This window comes from Macaca mulatta, chromosome 9 (assembly GCF_049350105.2).
Source record: "Macaca mulatta isolate MMU2019108-1 chromosome 9, T2T-MMU8v2.0, whole genome shotgun sequence".
Taxonomy (NCBI): domain Eukaryota; kingdom Metazoa; phylum Chordata; class Mammalia; order Primates; family Cercopithecidae; genus Macaca; species Macaca mulatta.
In genome coordinates, this window is record NC_133414.1 from 50,723,544 (window position 1) to 50,747,098 (window position 23,555).

The 23,555-nt window shown below is 34.0% G+C and overlaps 1 protein-coding gene across 1 annotated transcript in view; it reads right to left on the minus strand.

The window, feature by feature from the left end:
• Positions 1-23,555, minus strand: part of LOC106996187 (ankyrin repeat domain-containing protein 30A-like) — a 72,066-nt gene that overhangs the window by 4,286 nt on the left and 44,225 nt on the right. The window contains exons 15-19 of the mRNA XM_077947954.1: positions 22,937-23,027; positions 20,716-20,744; positions 20,545-20,617; positions 17,689-17,750; positions 14,650-14,752 (exon numbers count right to left, since the gene is read on the minus strand). Coding sequence (XP_077804080.1) covers positions 14,650-14,752; positions 17,689-17,750; positions 20,545-20,617; positions 20,716-20,744; positions 22,937-23,027 — 358 coding nt within the window. The remainder of the gene's footprint in view (positions 1-14,649; positions 14,753-17,688; positions 17,751-20,544; positions 20,618-20,715; positions 20,745-22,936; positions 23,028-23,555) is intronic.

Consider the following 23,555-nt stretch of genomic DNA (forward strand, 5'->3'; position numbering starts at 1 on the left):
TTGATTGAGGAAGTGATAAGTGTCCATGAAATCTTCACAATTTATGTTCAGAGACTGCAGTAAAGACAGGCATAAGAAATTATAAAAGTATTAATTTGGGGAACTAATAAATGTCCATGAAATCTTCACAATTTATGTTCTTCTGCCTTGGCTTCAGCTGGTCCCTCTGTTTGGGGTCCCTGACTTCCTGCAACACCGAACAAATATATATTGATTGGCTACCATGTGGAAGGCATTATACTAAGCTCTGCAGATTAAACAGAAAAAAAAAAAAAAAAAAAAAAAAAAAAAACAACCTCTGCTCTTGTTTTGCTTAAAATATACTGAAAAGCAAAGCCCCAGAAAAGTGGCAATTATAAATTCAGATAGATACTTTAAGAAAACAGATTGCTAAGAATAAGATATATACTAGGCCCATGGAAAATTCCCCTGAGGAATGTACGGTTACACTGTGGAAAGAAGATTGAAAAGGAAGCTGCTGAGCAAAGGGGGAAGAAAAGCATTTTATCCAGTGTGTGGCATGTGCTGAAGCTCTAGAGTAGTGTGCCTCCAGCCAAGAGAGCACAACGGGTATTGATTTTTCTTCTTAGCTGAAATAACTAAAAATAAAACACACGAAATCCATTAAACATTTTTTTGTAGACACTGAACATTAGGCAAAGAAGACGAAAATCCCTGAAAAACAGAAAAAAAAATGGGAAACAAACCTTATGAATGTTTCAGCTTCCTGCCTTGACAGAGATTCCAAGACATGACACAGGAAAAAAAAACTGAAGTGGAACCTACCAGACTCTCTTGGTTACAGTGATGAAGCTTAGAGTCTGGTAAAACCAAAGCAGAGAGACATTACAGAACAAAGCACTAAGGAGGAGAGAGATATAGAAGCAACAGCAAGAAACCCCTGGAAACCCCCTCCCAGTATTTAGCAAAATAATAAAGATTGCATGTGAGCCAGAAAACTACCTAAGACCAAGCTGTCATTCTCAGCAAACTCTCACAAGAACAGAAAACCAAACACCGCATGTTCTCACTCATTGGTGGGAACTGAACAATGAGATCACTTGGACTCAGGAAGGGGAACATCATACACCGGGGCCTATCATGGGGAGTGGGGACAGGGGAGGGATTGCATTGGGAGTTATACCTGATGTAAATGATGAGTTGATGGGTGCTGACGAGTTGATGAGTGCAGCACACCAACATGGCACAAGTACACATATGTAACAAACCTGCACGTTATGCACATGTACCCTAGAACTTAAAGTATGATAATAACAAAAAAAATTTTTTTAATAAAATTTAAAAAAAGACCAAGCTGGGTCGGAGCGGGGGACTTATAAATTTAGAGAAAATCACACCTGGTGCTCACATAGTGGCAAGAAGAGTATCTATTTTTATAGATTTATCTGGAAGACTCAGACTTCACAGGAAAATGAATAGTCAGAAAGGCCTTTCCTCAGGTGTGGGGAGTTAGCTCATACTACAAAAAGCAAAAATGAAAAGCATCAAGTTGTTTATAAGTAACTCAACTCTATTTTACAATAAAAATCAATAAGATAAGTAGAGCAATAGAAGATACTTTCAAAAACTAAAATGCACTTGTATAGATACAAGTTACAATGCCAGAGATGAAAGCTACACTGAGTAGATATGAGCATAGATTGATTTGCCATCACGAAACAAAAGATTCACAAATTTCAGACACTAGAGAACTACAAGCAAACTCCCAGCAGGTAATATGTAAGTCCCCAAACAGAGAGGAGGAGAAACAGAATAAAACATTTGAGGAAAAATTGGTTAAACATATTCTAAACTTAATGAAAGCTACAATCCCACAGATCCAGCCTGGAATCTGGCTGGAAGTGAAGAAATGAAAATATACAATTGTAATTTCTTATACCATCTATGATATGATATAATATTACTTGAAGGTGGGTTGTGATGAGGTAAATCCATACACTACAAATCCTAAAAAACCACTAAGACAGCAAAGCAAAGTTATACCTAATAACCAAATAAACTTATACCACAAAAAGATATGACTAAATCATAAAGAAATATAAAACTAGACCAATAACTAAAAAAGTTATATCTATATATATATATACATATAAAACTAAATCATAAAAATTACTAAACTAGTCTGAAAGAAGCAGATAAAGAACAAAAGCAAAACAAAGAAGATCTGGGACTAATAGAAATCAAACAGCATGATGACAGACAACTTTTATCATATCAATAATTACATAATAAATTAAACTAGTCTAAAAACCACTGTTCAAAGGCAGATTGTTAGAATGGATATAAAAGTAAGATCTATCTGTATAATGCCTATAATAAATAAACTTTAAATATAAAGACAAAAATTGGTTAAAGATGAAACAAGATATACCATACTACCACTTGACAAAAGAAGGTTGAGGAAGAGTGGTTGTATTAATACCAAAGTACATTTCATAGCAAAACTATTACCAGCAATAAACAAACTCATTTTATAGTGACAAAGGGTTGACTTAATCAAGAAAACATAACAGTCCTAAATATTTCTGTACATAATAACATAAATGCTTCAAAATACATGATACAAAAATAGAACTGCAAAAGAAATGGACAAATGCCCAAGTATAGTCTAAAATTTCTGAACCCCTTACTCAAGTGGTAGAATAAGGAGGCAGAAAATCAGTAAGAATATGATAGACAACACCATTCTTTTGAAGTACTCAAAGACTATATTCTAGATCATATCTTAATAAAAGGATCAAGAAGGTTTTAAGTCATACAAAACACATTACCTGACCCCAAAGCAATCAAATTAAAAATCAATAATAAAAATGTACCTGGAACAACTCAACCATTGCAAATTAAGTAACATACATCCAAATAACCCTGGGTCGGTTCAAAAAATAATAAAAAGGAAAATTAGAAAGTATTTTGAACTAACTTCAAATGAAAACGCAACACATTAGATATTGCAAAATGCATCTACAACAGCACTTAAATAAAAATTTTCGGTACGAATGTCTATATTAGAAGACTCTCAAATAAATAATTTTGACTTTTACCTTAAGAAACTAAAAAAAGAAGAAGAAGAAGAAAGTAAACTCAGTGGAAGCAGAGGACAGGAAATGATAAGTATCTGTATTGGTTTGAAGGTTTTTCTCCTTGCAATTTTCATACGCTAAAATCAAATCATAGAGATAGGAGTTTTTGGATGTAATTAGGTCACGAGGGCCAACCCTTCATAAATGGATTTAAGCTCTGATAGAAATAACCCCAGCAAGCCTCTTTCGCCTTTCTGCCATGTGAGGACACAGGGGAAAAGAATGTATCGATGAATCATGAAGTGGTACCTCTTCAGGCATCAAATCTGATGAGACCTTGATCTTGAAGTGTGCAGCTTCCAAAATTGTGAGAATTCAATTTATGTTGCTGATAAGCTCCCAACTATAGATTTTTAAAATAATAGGCAAAGAGAACTAAAACATCAGAGATGGAACTAATAAAACACAAAAATGATAGAAAACTTGAACAATACCAAACACTTTGAGAGGATCAATAAAAGCAAAAGTCTACCTAGCCAAACTAGCTCTTGAAAAGAAAAAGCTACAAATTACCAACTTTGAAAATGAGTTAATGTGACATTATTTCAGATTCTACAGATACTTGAAAATACAAGGTAATAATATAAAATTTATGTGAATAAACATGGCAACTTAGAAAAGATTGAAAAATTCATTGAAATGTGAAAATTACCATCTGATATTTGACAAAACTGAAAAAAAGCAATGGGGAAAGAATTCCCTATTTAATAAATGGTGTTGAGAAAGCTGGTTGGTCATATGCAGAAAACTGAAACTCGACCCCTTCCTTACACCTTATACAAAAATTAACTCAAGACACATTAAAGACTAAAACATAAGATCTAAAACCATAAAAAGCCTAGAAGACAACCTAGGCAATACAATTCAGGACATAGGCATGGGCAAAGACTTGATGACTAAAACACTAAAAGCAATGGCAACAAAAGCCAACATTGACAAAAGGGACTAAATTAACCTAAAGAACTTTGGCACAGCAAAAGAAACTAGCATCAAAATGAACAAGCAACCTACAGAATGGGAGAAAATTTTTGCAATCTATCCATCTGACACAGGGCTAATATCCAGAATCTACAAGAACTTGAACAAATTTATGAGAAAAAAAGAAACAACCCCATCAAAAAGTGTGCAAAGGATATGAACAGATACTTCTCAAAAGAAGACATTCATGCAGCCAAGAGACACATGAAAAAATGCTCATTATCACTGGTCATCATAAAAATGCAAATCAAAACCACAATGAGATGCCATCTCATGCCAGTTGAATGGTGATCATTAAAAAGTCAGGAAACAACAGATGCTGGAGAGGATATGGAGAAATAGGAACACTTTTACACTGTTGGTGGGAGTGAAAATTAGTTCAACCATTGTGGAAGACAGTGTGGCGATTCCTCAAGGATCTAGGACTAGAAATACCATTTGACCCAGCAATCCCATTACTGGTTATATATACAAAGGATTATAAATCATTCTACTATAAAGACAAATACACACGTATGTTTATTGGGGCACTATTCACAATAGCAAAGACTTGGAACCAACCCAAATGTCCATCAATGATAGACTGGATAAAGAAAATATGGCACATATAGACCACAAAACACTATGCAGCCATAAAACAGAATATGAATTCATGTCCTTTGCAGGGACATGTATGAAGCTGGAAACCATCATTCTCAGCAAACTAACACAAGAGCAGAAAACCAAACAGCACTTATTCTCACTCATAAGTGGGAGTTGAACAATGAGAACATATGGACACAGAGAGGGGAACATCACACACCAGGGCCTGTTGGGGGGTGAGGGGCTAGGGGAGGGGTAGCATTAGGAGAAATACCTAATGTAGATAATGGTTTGATGAGTACAGCAAACTACCATGGAATGTGTATACATATGTAACAAACCTGCACATTCTGCACAGGTAACCTAGAACTTAAAGTATAATATAAGAAAATCTTTTTAACTAGGAATGACAGGATACTGATTCTGGCAAAGGTTCAGAGAAAATATTTATGGAAAAGATCAAACTCTCTTTTGCCAAAATATAAATGATGTCAACAACAGGAAAATAAAATCTAGGCAGTAGTCAAAAAAATACAATATCTGAAGAAAAAATAGATAGCCTGCATTGCCCGAAATATATAAAAGATTAAGCTATAGTTAAAAATCTTCCTAGAGTGAAAAGTCCAGGCCAAGATTCCTACACTGGTGAGTTCTACCAAATATTTTGGACAAAAAAAAGAGATATAATTTTAAACAAACTCTACCCCTAAACTTAAAAATTATGATATAGTTTGGATGTGTGTCCCCACCAAAACCTCCCATTGAAATGTAATCCCCAATGTTGGAAGTAAAGCTTCGTGAGAGGTGAATGCATCATGAGGAAAGACTTCTCACAATTTAGTACCATGCCTTTAGTGCTGTACTCATAATAGTGATTCTCATGAAAATTGGTCATTTAAATGTGCATGGCACCTCCCACCTCTCTCTCTTGCTCCTGTTCCAGCCATATGATGTGCAAGTTCTTCTTCAGGTTCCATCATAATTGTAAGCTTCCACAGGCCTCCCCAGAAGCAGAGCCCCATGTTATGCTTCCTGTACAACCTGTAGAACTGTGAGCCAATGAAACCTATTTCCTCATAAATTACCCAATCTCATGTATTTATCTATAGCAATGCACAAATAGCTTAATACAGAGTACATTTCAATTCAGTGTATAATGCTAGCATTACTCTAAATCAAAACCAGATGATATTGTTACAAACAAGAGAACTGCCTTATGAACATGCATGCAAAAATTCAACCAATTTGTGAAGTAACAATGATAACCTTAGAAAGATGAGTGTATAAACTGTGCTATAGTCATACAATGGAATATTACTACGGACTAAATAGAGATGAACTATCAAGTATGAAAAGACTTAAATGCATATTTCCACAAATGACATTATCCAGAAACCAAAATTATGGATAGAGTAAAAAGATTAGTGGTTGCCAAAGGGTTGAGGAGCGAAGTTGTGTGTTGATACCCTGTGTTTTTTCAGCTTTCCGAACTTTTGGCTCATCTTTCTAATCTGAAAACAGAGCCACTTCTTCTATTTAAGTTTACTTTCACTTGCTTGAGACATGTTGTCACCCTGGAGGGTGTGACTTTAACATATACTGAGGAATGCAATTTGTTTCTGAGTGCTGCCAGGGGAGTCAGCCTCTGTATGATTCTTTTGGTTATATGTAAACTTAGTATGGTGGTTTTCCCAAATGCTAGTTCTCATGGCAGCATACTGGGCATGTGAGAAAGCCCTTGATTTGCTGCAGAAATGAGAAAGTGGAGGTCTCAAGAAGCCTATATCATTTTCCTATCCGCACTTGAGTCAGCAAATTTTGTAATGGGGTGTGCAGTGCAACCTCCCAGCCAACAAATGGTGACCGCAGGTTAGAATATACTGTGGCAGAAGCGCGTAAGAATATGCTTTGTCATTGTCTTACTGGTAAGAACTCTTTGTTCCCTCAGGTTATCGACAGGTCTGTGTAATGCCCAGTGCCCTGAATTCTGTACTCAGCTCCAGAAAGAAAGATGAAGCTGAACAAAAGTACACTGACAAGCTGGACTGGACTGACAAAACTAGCCTGAAGTTTGGATACCCTAATGAGGACCACAAGCACCAGTCAAGACAAGGGTCTCAGGAAAAGCTCTTAGTGAATTGCAAAGAGGCTCCCAGAGGAAAGAGAAAATGCAGCATCAGTTCTATGTCCTGAGTGGTCATGAATGGCTCTGCTTCCTTATCAAAACCCTGACGTAAGACTTAAAAAAAGCTTGTATGATTTTTTTTCTTCAAAAAAGCAGTCTCCTGTATTCCTCTCCCCGCAAAAAGCACGCTATATCTGATAGTTGCCATTTACCCAGATAAATTTTGTTAAATATCAACCCTCATTTTCTTTCAGGAATTAATATTTTACTGTTACTTTCTTTGATTGACTCAGCAAGCTTTATGACTAGTTCATTTTCCAGGATAAATTATTCATCAATAAGATTCTTCAAAGATATGTATACTTTTATATCAATGAAATTTATGTCTAGTCATTTAAAGTTTAAAGATTAATGAAACTATTGTGTCAATGAATGATACAGACATGGACTTTAAAACATTTTATTGAATATATTTTTTAAAAAATTATAATGATATAGTCTCTTTCTAATGCGCCAATGTATTAAGAAAGTACTTGGGAAATTTTGGATAAATATATCAGAAATTTATATAAAAATAATAGTCATAAGTGACCTAATTTTTCACAAGTTTAAAAAAAGTCTAGGTTCAAACTATATCAAAAATGTGCAGTCCCAGGTGACAAAAAGTAAATTTGTAACTATTTTCTTTATAAACAAAAACATTGAGTTTAAAATTTTTATGTGAAAAAGAAAAAAGAGCAAAAAACACACAAGGAAAATTTTACAAACCATTTCATCATCTAGAGCTCATTTATCACATGGCATCTATGAATCTCACACATGGCTAACATATACTGGTTATAAATTATGAGAGCTTCTGAACTACAAGATACACTTCAGAATCACTTATATCATTAAATTATAAACATTCATCATACTCTTTAATTTATCTTATAATTGAGAAGGTACACAGTTACAATACGAGTTTAGCTGAATGTAAAATTGATGTCTCATTAACGAAAGTGTAATGAGTTCATGAGCATGGATGTATATTAGGGAATAATAGTAAATAAAAATATTCATTTTTTTCCATACACATGTGGTGTAATTTTATGCCTACATTTTTGCAACCTGTCATTTATCCATCTGAATGTTTTTTCATCCCTTCATATAAGACGGCATATAAAACTCATAAAGAAAATAATGTATAAAAAACTTTCAGTATTGAAATATTTATTCAAAAACTTGATTGCTAAATATTAATTAGTTATAACCATTTTTATTTTGAAATCAGAATAATATTTATTTAAAAATCAGTTTTAGTATTCAAGTAATAAATTTAGTTTTTGTTTCTAAAATTAGACTGATTTACCATGTTAGTCTCTAACAAATTTTTATTTTTTTATTTTTATTTTTTTGAGATGGAGTCTCACTCTGTCACCCAGAGTGGAATGCAGTGGAGTGACCTCGGTTCACTGCAACCTCCGCCCCCTGGGTTCAAGCGATTCTCCTGCCTTAGCTTCTTTAGTAGCTGGGATTACAGGCGTGTGCTACCACACCCAGCTTTTTTTTTTTTTTTTTTTGTATTTTTAGTAGAGACGGGGTTTCACCATGTTGGCCAGGCTGGTCTCGAACTGCTGACCCCAAGTGATCGGCCCACCTCAGCTTCCCAAAGTGCTGGGATTACAGGCATGAGCCACCAGGCCCAGTCATCTAACAGATTATTCTGGAGCAGCAATTTTACTAAAAAAGTCAATGGATTCATATTCAAATTTATCTCACTTAAATAAATAATATCAACAAAACATGTCTCTATGAATCCTGAAAGTAATAGAAAAGAGTAATGAGTCACTGTGGTAGACGCCAAATCTAGTAATCCCTGCTTCTTCCAATACTGTCCAGAGCACACATAATCTAACCTTCTGGAGTGCAGACATTCCAAATGCATCTGAAATGAGTTCACTCAAGTTTCCTTCTCAGAAACTTCAAAATTACCTACTTAGCTTCTCCTCCCCTCCCCCTTCATGCCTCACAATTGCTATTTTTTAGCAAAAATAATCTCCAGATCTGTAGTTTTGATTCTTTCCCTTCAACACTTTTAAAAATAAATTTTCCTACCACTTTCTTTCTCTTGTTCGGAAGTAATATTGGGCATCTATAAATTCTGTTGTTGTTTTTTAACCTCTTTCTTCGCTTCTGATTAAAAACATACTGAGAAACAAAATCAAAATAATGCTTGCTCTTGACTCTGTTATGTCTTGACATTCTATCCAATTGCTCTTCTTCCAAATTACTTCAATGAAAACTCTATAACTTTGCTACTCAGTGCATGGTCCAAGAACCACCAGCATCAGCATCACCTGAGAATTTATTAAAATTGCACAACCTCAAGTCTATTGAATCAGAATGTGCATTGTTAACAAGATCTGTAGCTCATTTATTAAAGTGTGAAAACTTCTGGACCATACTGAAAAAATATATACATGTGTGGCTGCCCATATATGCTTATATTCACCAATAATAGATGAAACATAGCTTCGCACAGTCAGGTAATTCCATCCCTAGTGTCTTCCACAAGCGAGTAAGTAAAGATGGAAATTTTTTTATTATTATACTTTAAGTTCTAGGGTACATGTGCACAACATGCAGATGTGTTACATATGTATACATGTGCCATGTTGGTGTGGTGCACCCATTAACTCATCATTTACATTATGTATTTTTATTAGTGCTATCCCTCCCCGCTCCCTCCACCCCATGACAGGCCCTGGTGTGTGATGTTCCCCACCCTGTATCCAAGTGTTCTTATATTTCAATTCCCACTTATGGGTGAGAACATGCAGTGTTTGGTTTTCTGTCCTTGTGATAGTTTGCTCATAATGATGGTTTCCAGCTTCATCCATGTCCCTACAAAGGACATGAACTCATCCTTTTTATATGGTTGCATAGTATTCTATGATGTATATGTGCCACATTTTCTTAATTCAGTCTATCATTGATGGACATTTGGGTTGGTTCCAAGTCTTTGCTATTGTGAATAGTGCCTCAATAAACATACATGTGCATGTGTCTTTATAGTAGTATGATTTATAATCCTTTGGCTATATAACCAGTAATGGGATTGCTGGGTCAAATGGTATTTCTAGTCCTAGATCCTTGAGAAATCACCACACTGTTTTCCACAATGGTTGAACTAATTGACACTCCCACCAACAGTGTAAAAGTGTTCCTGTTTCTCCATATCCTCTCCAGCACCTGTTGTTTCCTGACTTTTTAATGATTACCATTCTAACTGGTATGAGAAGGTATCTCACTGTGATTTTGATTTGCATTTCTCTGATGGCCAGTGATAATGAGCATTTTTCATGTGTCTGTTGGCTGCATAAATGTCTTCTTTTGAGAACTGTCTGTTCACATCTTTTGTCCACTTTTTGATGGGGTTGTCTGATTTTTTTTGTAAACTTGTTAAAGTTATTTGTAGATTCCAGATAGTAGCCCTTTGTCAGATGGGTAGATTGCAAAAATTTTCTCCCATTCTGTAGGTTTCCTGTTCACTCTGATGGAAGCTTCTTTTGCTGTGCAGAAGCTCTTTAATTAGATCACATTTGTCCATTTTGGCTTTTGTTGCCATTGCTTTTGGTGTTTTAGTCATGAAGTCTTTGCCCACACCTCTGTCCTGAATGGTATTGCCTAGGTTTTCTTCTGGGGTTTTTATAGTTTTAGGTCTAACATTTAAGTCTTTAATCCATCTCAAAATAATTTTTGTATAAGGTGTAAGGAAGGGATGCAGTTTCAGCTTTCTACATATAGCTAGCCAGTTTTCCCAGAACAATGTATTAAACAGGGAATCCTTCCCCATTTCTTGTTTTTGTCTGGTTCATCAAAAATCAGATGGTTGTAGATTTGTGGTGTTATTTCTGAGAGCTCTGTTCCTTTCCCTTGGTCTATATCTCTGTTTTGGTACCAAGACCATGCTGTTTTGGTTACTATAGCATTGAAGTATAGTTTGAAGTCAGGTAGTGTGATGCCTCCAGCTTTGCTCTTTTGGCTTAGGATTGTCTTGGCAATGAGGGCTCTTTTTTGGTTCCATATGAACTTTAAAGTAGTTTTTTCCAATTCTGTGAAGAAAGTCATTGGTAGCTTGATGGGGATGGCATAGAATCTAAAATTTTCCTTGGGCAGTATGGTCATTTTCATGATATTGATTCTTCCTATCCATGAGCATGGAATGTTGTTCCATTTGTTTGTGTCCCCTTTTTTCTGTTGAGCAGTGGTTTGTAGTTCTCCTTGAAGAGGTCCTTCACATCCCTTGTAAGTTGGATTCCTAGGCATTTTATTCTCTTTGAAGCAATTGTGAATGGGAGTTCACTCATGATTTGGCTCTCTGTTTGTCTGTTATCGGTGTATAGGAATTCTTGTGATTTTTGCACATTAATTGTATGTCCTAAGACTTTGCTGAAGTTGCTTATATCAGCTTAAGGAGATTTGGGGCTGAGATGATAGAGTTTTCTAAATACACAATCATGTCATCTGCAAACAGGGACAATCTGACTTCCTCTTTTTCTAATTGAATACCCTTAGTTTCTTTCTCCCGTCTGATTGCCCTGGCCAGAACTTCTAACACTATGTTGAATAGGAGTGGTGAGAGAGGGCATCTCTGTGTTGTGCCAGTTTTCAAAGGGAAAGCTTCAAGTTTTTGCCCATTCAGTATGATATTGGCTATGAGTTTGTCATAAATAGCTCTTACTATTTTGAGATACGTCCCATCAGTACCTAGTTTATTTATTGAGAGATTTTAGTATGAAGTGCTGTTGAATTTTGTCAAAGGCCTTTTCTGCATCTATTGATATAATCATGTGGTTTTTGTCTTTGGTTCTGTTTATGTGATGCATTATGTTTATGCATTATGTTTATTGAAACAGCCTTGCATCTCAGGGATGAAGCCAACTTGATCATGGTGGATAAGCTTTTTGATATGCTGCTGGATTCAGTTTGCCAGTATTTGATTGAGGATTTTTGCATTGATGTTCATCAGGGATATTGGTCTAAAATTCTCTTTTTTGTTGTCTCTCTGCCAGACTTTGGTATCAGGATGATACTGGCTTCATAAAATGAGTAAGGGAGGATTCTCTCTTTTTCTATGATTGGAAGAGTTTCAGAAGGAATGGTTCCAGCTCTTCTTTGTACCTCTGGTAGAATTCGGCTGTGAATTCGTCTGGTCCTGGACTTTTTTTTGGTTGGTAGGCTATTAATTATTGCCTCAATTTCAGAGCCTGTTATTGGTCTATTCAGGGATTCAACTTCTTCCTGGTTTAGTCTAGGGAGGGTGTGTGTGTCCAGGAATTTATCCATTTCTTCTAGATTTTCTAGTTTATTTGTGTAGAGGTGTTTATAGTGTTGTGTGATAGTAGTTTGTATTTCTGTGGGATCGGAGGTGATATCCCCTTTATCATTTTTTATTGTGTCTATTTGATTCTTCTCTCTTTTCTTCTTTATTAGTCTTGCTAGCCATCTATTTTTTTGATCTTTTCAAAAAACTAGCTCCTGGATTCATTGATTTTTGAAGGGTTTTTTGTATCTCTATCTCCTTCAGTTCTACTCTGTTCTTAGTTATTTCTTACCTTCTGCTACCTTTTGAATTTGTTTGCTCTTGCTTCTCTAGTTCATTAAATTGTGATGTTAGGGTGTCAATTTTAGGTCTTTCCTGCTTTCTCTTATGGGCATTTAGTGCTATAAATTTCCCTCTACACATTGCTTAAATGTGGCCCAGAGATTCTGATATGTTGTGTCTTTGTTCTCATTGGTTTCAAACAACATCTTTATTTCTGCCTTCATTTTGTTATGTACCCAGTAGTCACTCAGGGGCAGGTTGTTCAGTTTCCACGTAGTTGTGTGATTTTGAGTGAGTTTCTTAATCCTGAGTTCTAATTTGATTGCACTGTGATCTGAGAGACAGTTTGTTGTGATTTCTGTTCTTTTATATTTGCTGAGGAGTGCTTTACTTCCAACTATATGGTCAATTTTGGAATAAGTGTGATGTGGTACTGAGAAGAATGTATATTCTGCTGATTTGGGGTGGAGAGTTCTGTAGATGTCTATTGGGTCTGCTTGGTGCAGAGCCGAGTTCAAGTCCTGGATATCCTTTTTAACCTTCTGTCTCGTTGATCTGTCTAATATTGACACCGGGGTGTTAAAGTCTCCCATCATTATTTTGTGGGAGTCTAAGTCTCTTTGTAGGTCTCTATTGACTTGCCTTATGAATCTGGGTGCTCCTGTATTGGGTGCATATATATTTAGGATAGTTAGGTCTTCTTGTTGAATTGATCCCTTTACCATTATGTAATGGCCTTCTTTGTCTCTTTTGATCTTTGTTGGTTTCAAGTCTGTTGTGTCAGAGACTAGGATTGCAATCCCTGCTTTCTTTTTGTTTTCCATTTGCTTGGTAGATCTTTCTGCATCCCTTTATTTTGAGCCTATGTGTGTCTCTGCACATGAGATGTGTCTCCTGAATACATCACACTGATGGGTCTTGACTCTTTATCAATTTGCCAGTCTGTGTCTTTTAATTGGAGCATTTAAGGTTAATATGGTTATGTGTGAATTTGATCCTGTCATTATGATGTTAGCTGGTTATTTTGCTTGTTAGTTGATGCAGTTTCTTCCTAGCATCGAGGGTCTTTGTAATTTGGCATGTTTTTGCAGTGGCTGGTACCTGTTTTTCATTTCCATGTTTAGTGTGTCCTTCAGGAGCTCTTGTAAGGCAGGACTGGTGGTGACAAAACCTCTCAGCATTTGTTTGTTTGTAAAGGATTTTATTTCTCCTTCACTTATGAAGCTTAGTTTAGCTGGATATGAAATTTCAGGTTGAAAATTCTTTTCTTTAAGAATGTTGAATATTGGCCCCCACTCTCTTCTGGCTTGTAGAGTTTCTTCTGAGAGCTCTGCTGTTAGTCTAATGGGCTTCCCTTTGTGGGTAACCCGACCTTTCTCTCTAGCTACCTTTAACATTTTTTCCTTCTTTGCAACCTTGGTGGATCTGACAATTATGTGTCTTGGGGTTGCTCTTCTCGAGGAGTATCTTTGTGGTGTTCTCTGCATTTCCTGAATTTGAATGTTGGCCTGTCTTTCTAGGTTGGGGAAGTTCTCCTCGATAATATCCTGCAGAGTGTTTTCCAACTTGGTTCCATTCTCCCTGTCAATTTCAGGTACACCAATCAAACGTTGATTTGGTCTTTTCACATAGTCCCATATTTCTTGAGGCTTTGTTTGTTTCTTTTTACTCTTTTTTCTTTAAACTTCTCTTCTCACTTCATTTCATTCATTTGATCTTCAATCATGGATACCCTTTCTTCTACTTGATCGAATCAGCTACTGAAGCTTGTGCATGTATCACGTACTTCTTGTGCCATGGTTTTTAGCTTGGGTGGAACATTTTTGCTGTAATTCTTTTACTAGTTTTTGTACTGAAAGCTTGCTATATATTCTTCCCACCTTTCTAACCATACTCTTCCTCTATCTAAAGAGTTATTTTATCTTATGAACCTCCATTGTATACACCTGCTTCTTTTCCCCTCATTTCTTCCCTGTACTTTCTGTCTTCCTCATTCTTTATTCCCTCTTTTACATCTTTCCTCTTATTTCCTGAGATACCTCAGGTTTTAGAATATCTGGAATTTAAAGTAATAATTCAGTTCCTTTTTCGGCACTCTCTATATACTCTGTTGCTGACACCTGACAAGATATGTAACTTATTACCATTTTAATTCGCTTTTTTTATACTACGCATTTAGTGTGTAATGTTCTGAGGCTATTACAGTATAACAGTCCTCAAATTTTTAGATAAACATACTGTCAAATGACTTCTAAATAAAAAGTGATTCTTACCCTTTAGTTTTCCATTTATATTCTTGACTTCTTCTTGATATGTAGCCTCAGGTAAACACGTGTAATTCTGTGCAGCACTTTCCGAAACACTCTGTTTGAAGTTCTATCAATAATGAATTGCAATTTTAAAATAATAATAATAATAATGAGTGACATCAAGATTTCCTAACATATTTCAAAACATACTCAGTTTCCTACTTTAAAGGCAATTTGATTTAAGAATAGAAACCTATTGAAAACCAAAACATTTATATAAAGGACTTCACATATGCTCTCCAAATCAAGCTTATTTTCATTTTCATTTAGCTATTGAAACAGTTACTAAGCATGAAAACCCAAAAATAAAAACATATCCACAGAAAAAGTATTTACTCGTGTGCACATTTCAACAAGAAATTACATTCAAAATATCTATCTCTACTTTGTAGTCCTCAAGAAAAAAGAGAGGGCATTTAAAACAAAAGACAATCACCTGCTTCTTGCTATATAACATTGACAACATTAAACATTTAAAATATTCATAATTATAAATTTTTACGGTTAAAATAAGACTTTAAGGAAAGAAAACCTTCAGAGTATGAGATAGAATATTGTAAAAGCTTCTTTATTTAGGTAGACAAGAATTTGAAATAATCAAAAATTTTTGAGAAAATTTTTGATAACAGAAGAAATGTATGAATAAATTTAAAAGAAGAAAAACATTCTATTAAGTTTAAATGAAAAGAAACCAATATCATATAAAATATGCAACTCAATCTCAATTAAAACATAATTTCAGAAAACTATAGCAAGTCCTTCATAAAAACATAAGAACATTTATTCATAAAGCATTTATTATGTGCCAGGAACACATTTGCAAACTTTTTTACACCTTACAATAATGAAAATGATGATGATAATGTTTACCCCACTTTCTGCTTCCTAGTCTTTCCAGAATGTTAAGAGAAAAATTATAAAGAAATGTGATCTGCTTTTTTTCTGCTCCAAATGTCTTTCACCTAGACATTCTTTTTTTTGTTGTTGTTTTTTGTTTTGTTTTGTTTTGTTTTGTTTGGAGATTTCTCCTTTTTTTTTTTTCTTTTTTTATTATACTTTAAGTTCTAGGGTACATGTGCACAATGTGCAGGTTTGTTACATATGTATACCTGTGCCATGTTGGTGTGCTGTACCCATCAACTCGTCAGCACCCATCAACTCGTCATTTACATCAGGTACAACTCCCAATGCCATCCCTCCCCCCATTCCCTACCCCCTACCCATAATAGGCCCCAGTGTGTGAGGTTCCCCTTCCAGAGTCCAAGTAATCTGATTGTTCAATTCCCACCTATGAGTGAGAACATGAGGTGTTTGGTTTTCTGTTCTTGCAATTGTTTGCTGAGAATGATGATTTCCAGCTGCATCCATGTCCCTACAAAGGACATGAACTCATCCTTTTATATGGCTGCGTAGTATTCCATGGTGTATATGTGCCACATTTTCTTAATCCAGTCTGTCTTTGATGGACATTTGGGTTGATTCCAAGTCTTTGCTATTGTGAACAGTGACGCAATAAACATATGCGTTCATGTGTCTTTATAGCAGCATGATTTATAATCCTTTGGGTATATACATGTCATCCTACCTCTCATGCTTGTTATGGGAGCTTGACTGACAGTCTCAAAGAAATCTCTGACTACAGAATTTGACTGCCACCCCCATTCCCATTCTAAGTGTAAACTTCTTCAATTTTATCTAACCTAACACTATCTGTCTTTATATAGAGATCACTTATATTTACTTATAAGTGTTGTTAACTTGCTTTTCTATTCCTACCACTTTAACATAAGTCCTCATCCTGTGTATTCAGGTCTCACTGCTTAGCACACTTATGCTATTCAGGAAGCACATTATTAATAGTCAAAGCATTTAAAATCTCATCAGAGAGGTCTAATTTGCTAAATTCTTAGCAAGTTTAGAAAATAGTATTAGTAGCCTGCTGATACTTAACATACCCATACACTAAACTAGAAATGCACATGTCTGTTGTATTCCCCCATTATTTTTTTGACAATACTGCCTTCATGTTTAGAAAAAGTACCCTTGATATTTATTAAGCCACTGAATACCACTGTCATCATTATCTTACATTTGTATACACATTTTTCAGTTTGCAAAATATTTTCACTTTTATTACAACATTGCTCAATTAAACATATCTAAGAGGTAGATATTAGCACTAATTCAATGAACAAGGCCACTGACATTTGAATACATTAAATAATTTTCTCCAAGGTTACATAACTAGTAAGTAACAGAACCAGAATACTGACTGGTTTTTTGACTTCCATTCATGATTGTTACTGCTATAAAGCAGCTACTTATAACAACTTGCGGGGCCCTTTCCACCTCTTTGCACAGCTGTGATCTCAGAATACAGATATTTATGTGGTTGAAAGCATGGCTGCCACAAAATAACTCAAATAGTTCTATTTGTGAAAATAATGTTCACTCTTTAAAACACTACTCAACCAAATTGTTTTTACTGTAGTTTCTCAGGTTTCCTATTTTTCTTGCTTTTCCTTTGCCCAAAATATTCCTTAAGATCTGCACTGTGCAATCCAAATATAGCAATACTTTCAAGCACCAGGCATTAACCTTTCAAGTTCCAAGATACACAAAACTATTTTACCTTTTTCCTCTGAATCCAGATATACCAGAGAATCATAAATTTGCTCACAGGTGGACCGCTGAACTGAAATTCTTCAGTTTTTAGACAATTGTAGATTCAGAACCCAAATAAATTCCTAGAATTCTAAGATGTATTTTCACACTATACTACACTACCTTCTTAAACTTAATCCTGAAAATACGTGAAATTGCACTGTGAAGCAGTAATCTACTTAGCAAATAATAACTGCTTAGTATTTTCTGAAAAATATCAGAAATTACTGAAGGGCAATATGCAGAGGTAAAACAATAAAGTCAAAGTCTCTACGTTCAAGTTTCAACATCACTCAATATTTATATTTAAATAATAATAAAAACAAAATTACACAATACCTTAGAACTCCAACGTGATTCTGCATATGTTTCTTTTCCTGATTTTAATGTCAACATATTATCTATAAAATATTAATCACAGATATATTAATGAGAATATTTACTATGATATATTTTAAAAGAGTATACAAATCTATTTTTTTCGTGAATCTGTGGTGTTTCTTATTCAACCTGTACATACTTTTTTCAGATTATTCCCACAACTTTTATGGTCAACCTAACAGAATTGCAAACTAAAATATTCTATTCATTAGAATAGAAAAAAATAGAAATTTGGCTAACTTGTATAAATTATTTCTTCAAAAAGGCAGTAATGTGTTCTTCTTCCCAGAAACACAGTATGTCCTATGCTGGAAATTTAATAACTTTAATTATATGTTATCTTTTTTTCTATTTTTTAGCATTACTTAGTTTGATTGACTCAGCAATCTGTTATTCAAATGAAATTATCAATAAATAAGACTCGTGAGAAATATAAATTTTTTTATGTTAACAAACTTTATGTCTAACAATTTTAAGTTTCAACATGTATGACAGTATATTTTGTGTATGTGTAATAAATAAGCTTAAAAAGCTTTTATTGCATATACATTAAATTTTAAAACTCCTTTAGTTATTTTGAGACAATCTTTCCTTAATTCAATATCTTCAGAATCAACTTGTGATGCCTTAGAGAATCATTAGAAATCTATATAAAAATAATTGCTTTAAGTAACCTAATTTTTCCCTAAAAAAGAATTAAATTAATGTCTACACTTTAGTAAACTACTGTTTCCACATTTAATAGAATTAAATCATGATCTACACAAGATCCAAAGAGTACTGAGAGTCATGAGACAGAATACACACACACACACACACACACACACACACACACACACATCCAGTTTTCTTTATAAACAAAATTTTCAAATTTGAACTATTTAAGACAGGTTGAAGAAAAAAGCAAACATGCCTAACAAAAACTTTAAGGATGATTTCATCATTACGGGTCAACTGATTATTTGACATTCATGAACTAAAAATCTGATTTTTAAAACTGGTCTTAAATTCTGATCAGAATATCCCTGGAGTTCAAGTTTCCTCCAGGGAATCCAAGAGGTCAAATCATACTTTTGCTGTTGACCATGATCATTTGCGTTTATTTAGAAGTGTATACTGGAATGTTTGAGAGACAAACTGTGTTGTAACACCATAGCTCTAATAATGTTTAACTCATAGTTCTAATTGCCATCGGAATATACATGATTATGCATGCTTATATCTTAAATACTATACTTTTAATTTTTAATATATTAAAAATAAAATATAAAGCCAACTTAAAAGGCTTATCAAAATCTGAATTTGTTTTTATTTTTATGTATTTTATCAGCATAAAACCGTTTAATTAATTGTGGTACAGTCATATAATAGACTATGAAAATCACGGAGCCATAAGACAGAAAACAAACATAAAACAGAAATAATGTTCCGTTTTCTTTGTAAACAAATTTTTCAAATATTAACTATTTAACATAGTTCAAAGAAAAAAGCAAACACGCACAACTGAAGCTTTAAATATCATTTTAATATTAAGGGTACATTTATAATTTGACATGCATGAACTATATATATTTGGTTTTCAAATGTGCTTTTAAGTTGTGAGATGAGCATCCCTAAAGTTCAAATTTCACGTAGAGAATCCAAAAGTCAAATCATACTTTTGTTATTGACTATTTTCAATCTCATTTTTAGAAGTGCATACTGCACTGTTTCAGGGAAATAATGTGTTACAACAGCATAGCTTTAATGGTTCATAGGTCACACTTTTCATTTTTATTAAAGTAGATGATTGTGCATGGTTATACTTGAAATTCTTTAGTTTTAATTTCTAATATATCAAAAATCAGTAGATAAAACCAACTTAAATAAGACTGAAATTTGCATTTGCTTTTATTTTTTGCGTAAACAAACTTTAGTTGTGGTGCAGTTATATAACGGAATTTATATAAAGAATGCAATAAAAACAAAACCAGAGCTAGTTCTGTCTATTATGGATGGATCTTACAATATAATGCTGATAAAATAAAGAATGTTACAGAAAATTACACACAATGTACAATTATTTACATATTAGAAGTTAAAAACAAATTCTACGTATTATCTATGACTGTGCACATATGTTGTATAATGTTTATGTATAGGAATAATTTTTTAAAAACTAGTTTAGACAATTGTTTACCTCTAAACAATGAAAAGACACTAAAGCCAAATGCTTCAGAATCACAGTTTTACAAATATAATTATAAAGAAATGATTACTTCTCCCATTTTTAAAAACTAGGGATACCACACACAAACACACATACACATGCACACAGGCACAAACATGCACACCACACACACACACACACACACGCACAGAGTAAGCTAAATCAGAATAACTGATTTCCTTAGGATGCTTCAAATGACTACATCCACATGAGGTAACCAATGTTAAAACACAATTGGCATGTCAAAAAGTGAAGCTTTCTCTGCAGTAAAGGGTAGAATTTGAATCAAGTTTTGAACAGGAAAAATATTAGAGTTTAAAAATTCGTCTTCTTGAATCTTTAAGTCATACAGACATTCCCAATACAAAACATTACAGTATCAGAACATAAAAATAGAAACACCTGAAATTAAAGTTAATTTTTAAAAAAACTAATTAAAATTCATGTTCTTGTAAATAATCAGTTTTTCAAACGTGGATACCACTATGGACATTATTAACTCAAATATTTCCATAATATTTGAAAAATAAACATTGAGGAGATGAGACTATTAATATGTCAACTATTGAAATATTCCTTTTAATATAGTTGAACTGTAAAATTACCTGCTCTCAATGTTTGTTTATTTCTCCATTCTAAAGCTTTATTTGGAACAGAGTTTTGCATTTCAACAGCAGGCTAAATGGGTTTAGAAGAAAAATGATTAATAACGAATGTATACTTCACAAAATACATAGTTAATAAATAATTCAAGATAAAATTATAAAACTCAATACCTCAAAGTCAGAAGGCTTTTCAGTAGACTCTAAAGCAAAAGAGATTTGTTATCAGTCATAGGTAAATATAACAAAACCAACCACAAATGAACCCAGTGATAGTATCTAACTGAGTCCTCTTGCTCAGCTTTGAGAATGATTCCTTTAGGTTTAGGAGATTTTCTTTTGTTTGTTTCTTTAGGACACTCACATGACAGAAATACACTGAAGAAACTAGGAATCTACAGTTAAATCAAACATGCACTTAAGATTTCAAAAGTGAGAATGTGTTTTGCATGCAAAATGTGTTGATATTAATATGTATATGCTGAGTGATGAAAGCATAAATGATCTTTGATCAGAGGAGCAAATCATGACCCTGAAAAAATAAATGTCAAAGCTGAACATAGAATCCTACACCATATGTTTAATGAAATACATTAGAATAATTTGTATCATTACATTCATCATGTTCTTTAATTTGTCCTACAATTGAGACGGTACACCGTTATGATGAGAGTTCAGCTGAATGCAGAACTGACATCTCATCACTGAACGTGTTACAAATTGATCAGCTTGGATATTTACTTAGGGGATAATACTGAATAAAATATTCATTGTTTTCCATATCCATGTGGTGTAATCATATGCCTACATTTCTGTATCCTCTAGTTTATCCTCAGAAATTTTCTTGATTCACTCATGTAAAAAATATATACAAAATTCATTTAAAAGTTTGTGTAATGAGCTTTCAATATTGGCATGTTTATTTGAAAATTTATGGCAACATACTTATTACATACAAATAATATTTTATATTTTTAAATCAGGAAAATACTTATTTAAAAAAATTTTAGAATTCAGGAAGTAAATTCAGTATTTTTTTGTTTCTAAAAAATAGTCTGCTTTATTAAGTGTCTAATGGATTTTTATAGAACAACAATTTTACCAAAACAATTTGCTTCATTAAAAATAAAGCCAGTGCTCTTAGATTCAAATATTTCTCATTTGAATAGCTAATATCAACAAAATATATACCTTTTATGCTGATAGTAATAGAGAAAACTAAAAAGTCACCATAGTTTACTCCAATTCTAGTAATCCTCCGCTTCCGGTAGTCTCTGGAGTACCCAAAATCTAATCTTCTGGAGTGCAAATATTGTAAATGCATCTGAAGTGAATTCACTCAAATTTCCTATTCAGAAACTCCAAAGTTGCCTGGCTATCTTCTTTCTTGCCCCATTTCCTGCCTCACAATCCCTCTTCCTTAGCCAAAATAATGTCCACATCTGTGTTCTTCATTTTTCCCATTCAACATCTTTTAAAATCAATTTTCCCAACACTTTCTTTCTCTTTGATTAGGAATAGTATCTGACACCTGTAATTATTATTTCTTTACCTCTTTTTCCCCTCTGACCAGAAACAGATGCAGAAATAAAAGCAATATAATGCTTTCCCTTGACCCTGTTATGTCTTGATCTTCTATCCAATTGCCCTTCTTCCAGATTTTTCCAAAGGAAAGGCTATTCTCTTGCTACTTAAGAGTGAGGTCCAAGGACCACCAGCAACGGCATCACCTGAGAACTTATTTAAAATGCCAGAATCCCAAGTCTGCTGAATTACAATGTGCACTGTTAAAAAGGTATTCAGCTGATTTTATAAAGTGTGAAAACTTCTGGTCTATACTGAGTGTATATGACAAATTATATACACGCATGGCTGTGCCAATATGCTTATATTCACCTATTGCAGATAAAACACAACTTTCTATGGTCAGTTGCTTCCATCCCTAATGCCTTCCCACCAGTGAGAAAGACAGGAGTGACAACATGTTTGCTGTAATTCCCTGGCAACTTTTGGTAATGGAAGGTCACTTTTTATTCTTCCCAGCTTTCTAATCATGCTCTATCTCTCTCTAAAGAATTATTTTATTTTACCATTCTCCATTATATAAACCTGCTTCTTGTTCCCTCATGTACTCCCTGTCTTCCTTGGTCTTCATTCCCTCTTTTACTCCTTTCTTCAGGTATATTGAATTTAAACTAATAATTCAGCTCTTTTTTTGGCACTCTCAATATAATCTGTTGCCAACACCTGAGAAGACATGTAACTTTCACTCCTTTTGTCCTTCCATGCTACACATTTAAAAAATAATTTTCTTTGACTGTCAGAGTATATCAGTCCTCATGCTTTTAGACAAATAATTGGTCAAATGATGTTTTAAATAAAAAATGGTTCTTACCTTCTATTTTGCCATTTATTGTCTTTATTTCTTTTTGATATGTAGCCTCAGTTAAACACACATAATTCTGTGTATCACTCACAGAGATAATCTGTTAAAGATAATATTAATAAATAATTTCTTTTTTTTTTACTATTTTTTTGTTTTGTTTTTTCTGAGACAAAGCCTCACAGGGTTGCCCAGTGGTATGATCTAGGCTCACTGCAACTTCCGGCTCCCAAGACCAAGTGATTCTTCTGCCTCACCGTCACGAATAGCTGGGATGACAGGCATTAGCCACCACACCTGGCTAAATTTTTGTATTTTTAATAGACACAGGATTTCACCATGTTGGCTAGGCTGGTCTCAAACACCTGACTTTAAGTGATCCACCCACCTTGCCCTACCAAAATACTGGGATTACAGGTGTGAGACACCATAGCCTGCCTCAATAAATAATTTCAATTTAAAAATAATAATAACAAGCATCATATTTTTCATTTAAAATCTTTTTTAAAACAGAATTTTTTACTCTAAAGGTAATTAGATTTAAGGCTGTTCACATATTGAAAACCAAAACATTCAAGAGAAAACCTCAAATACGCTCTGTAAATCATGCTTATCTTTTATCTTCATGTGA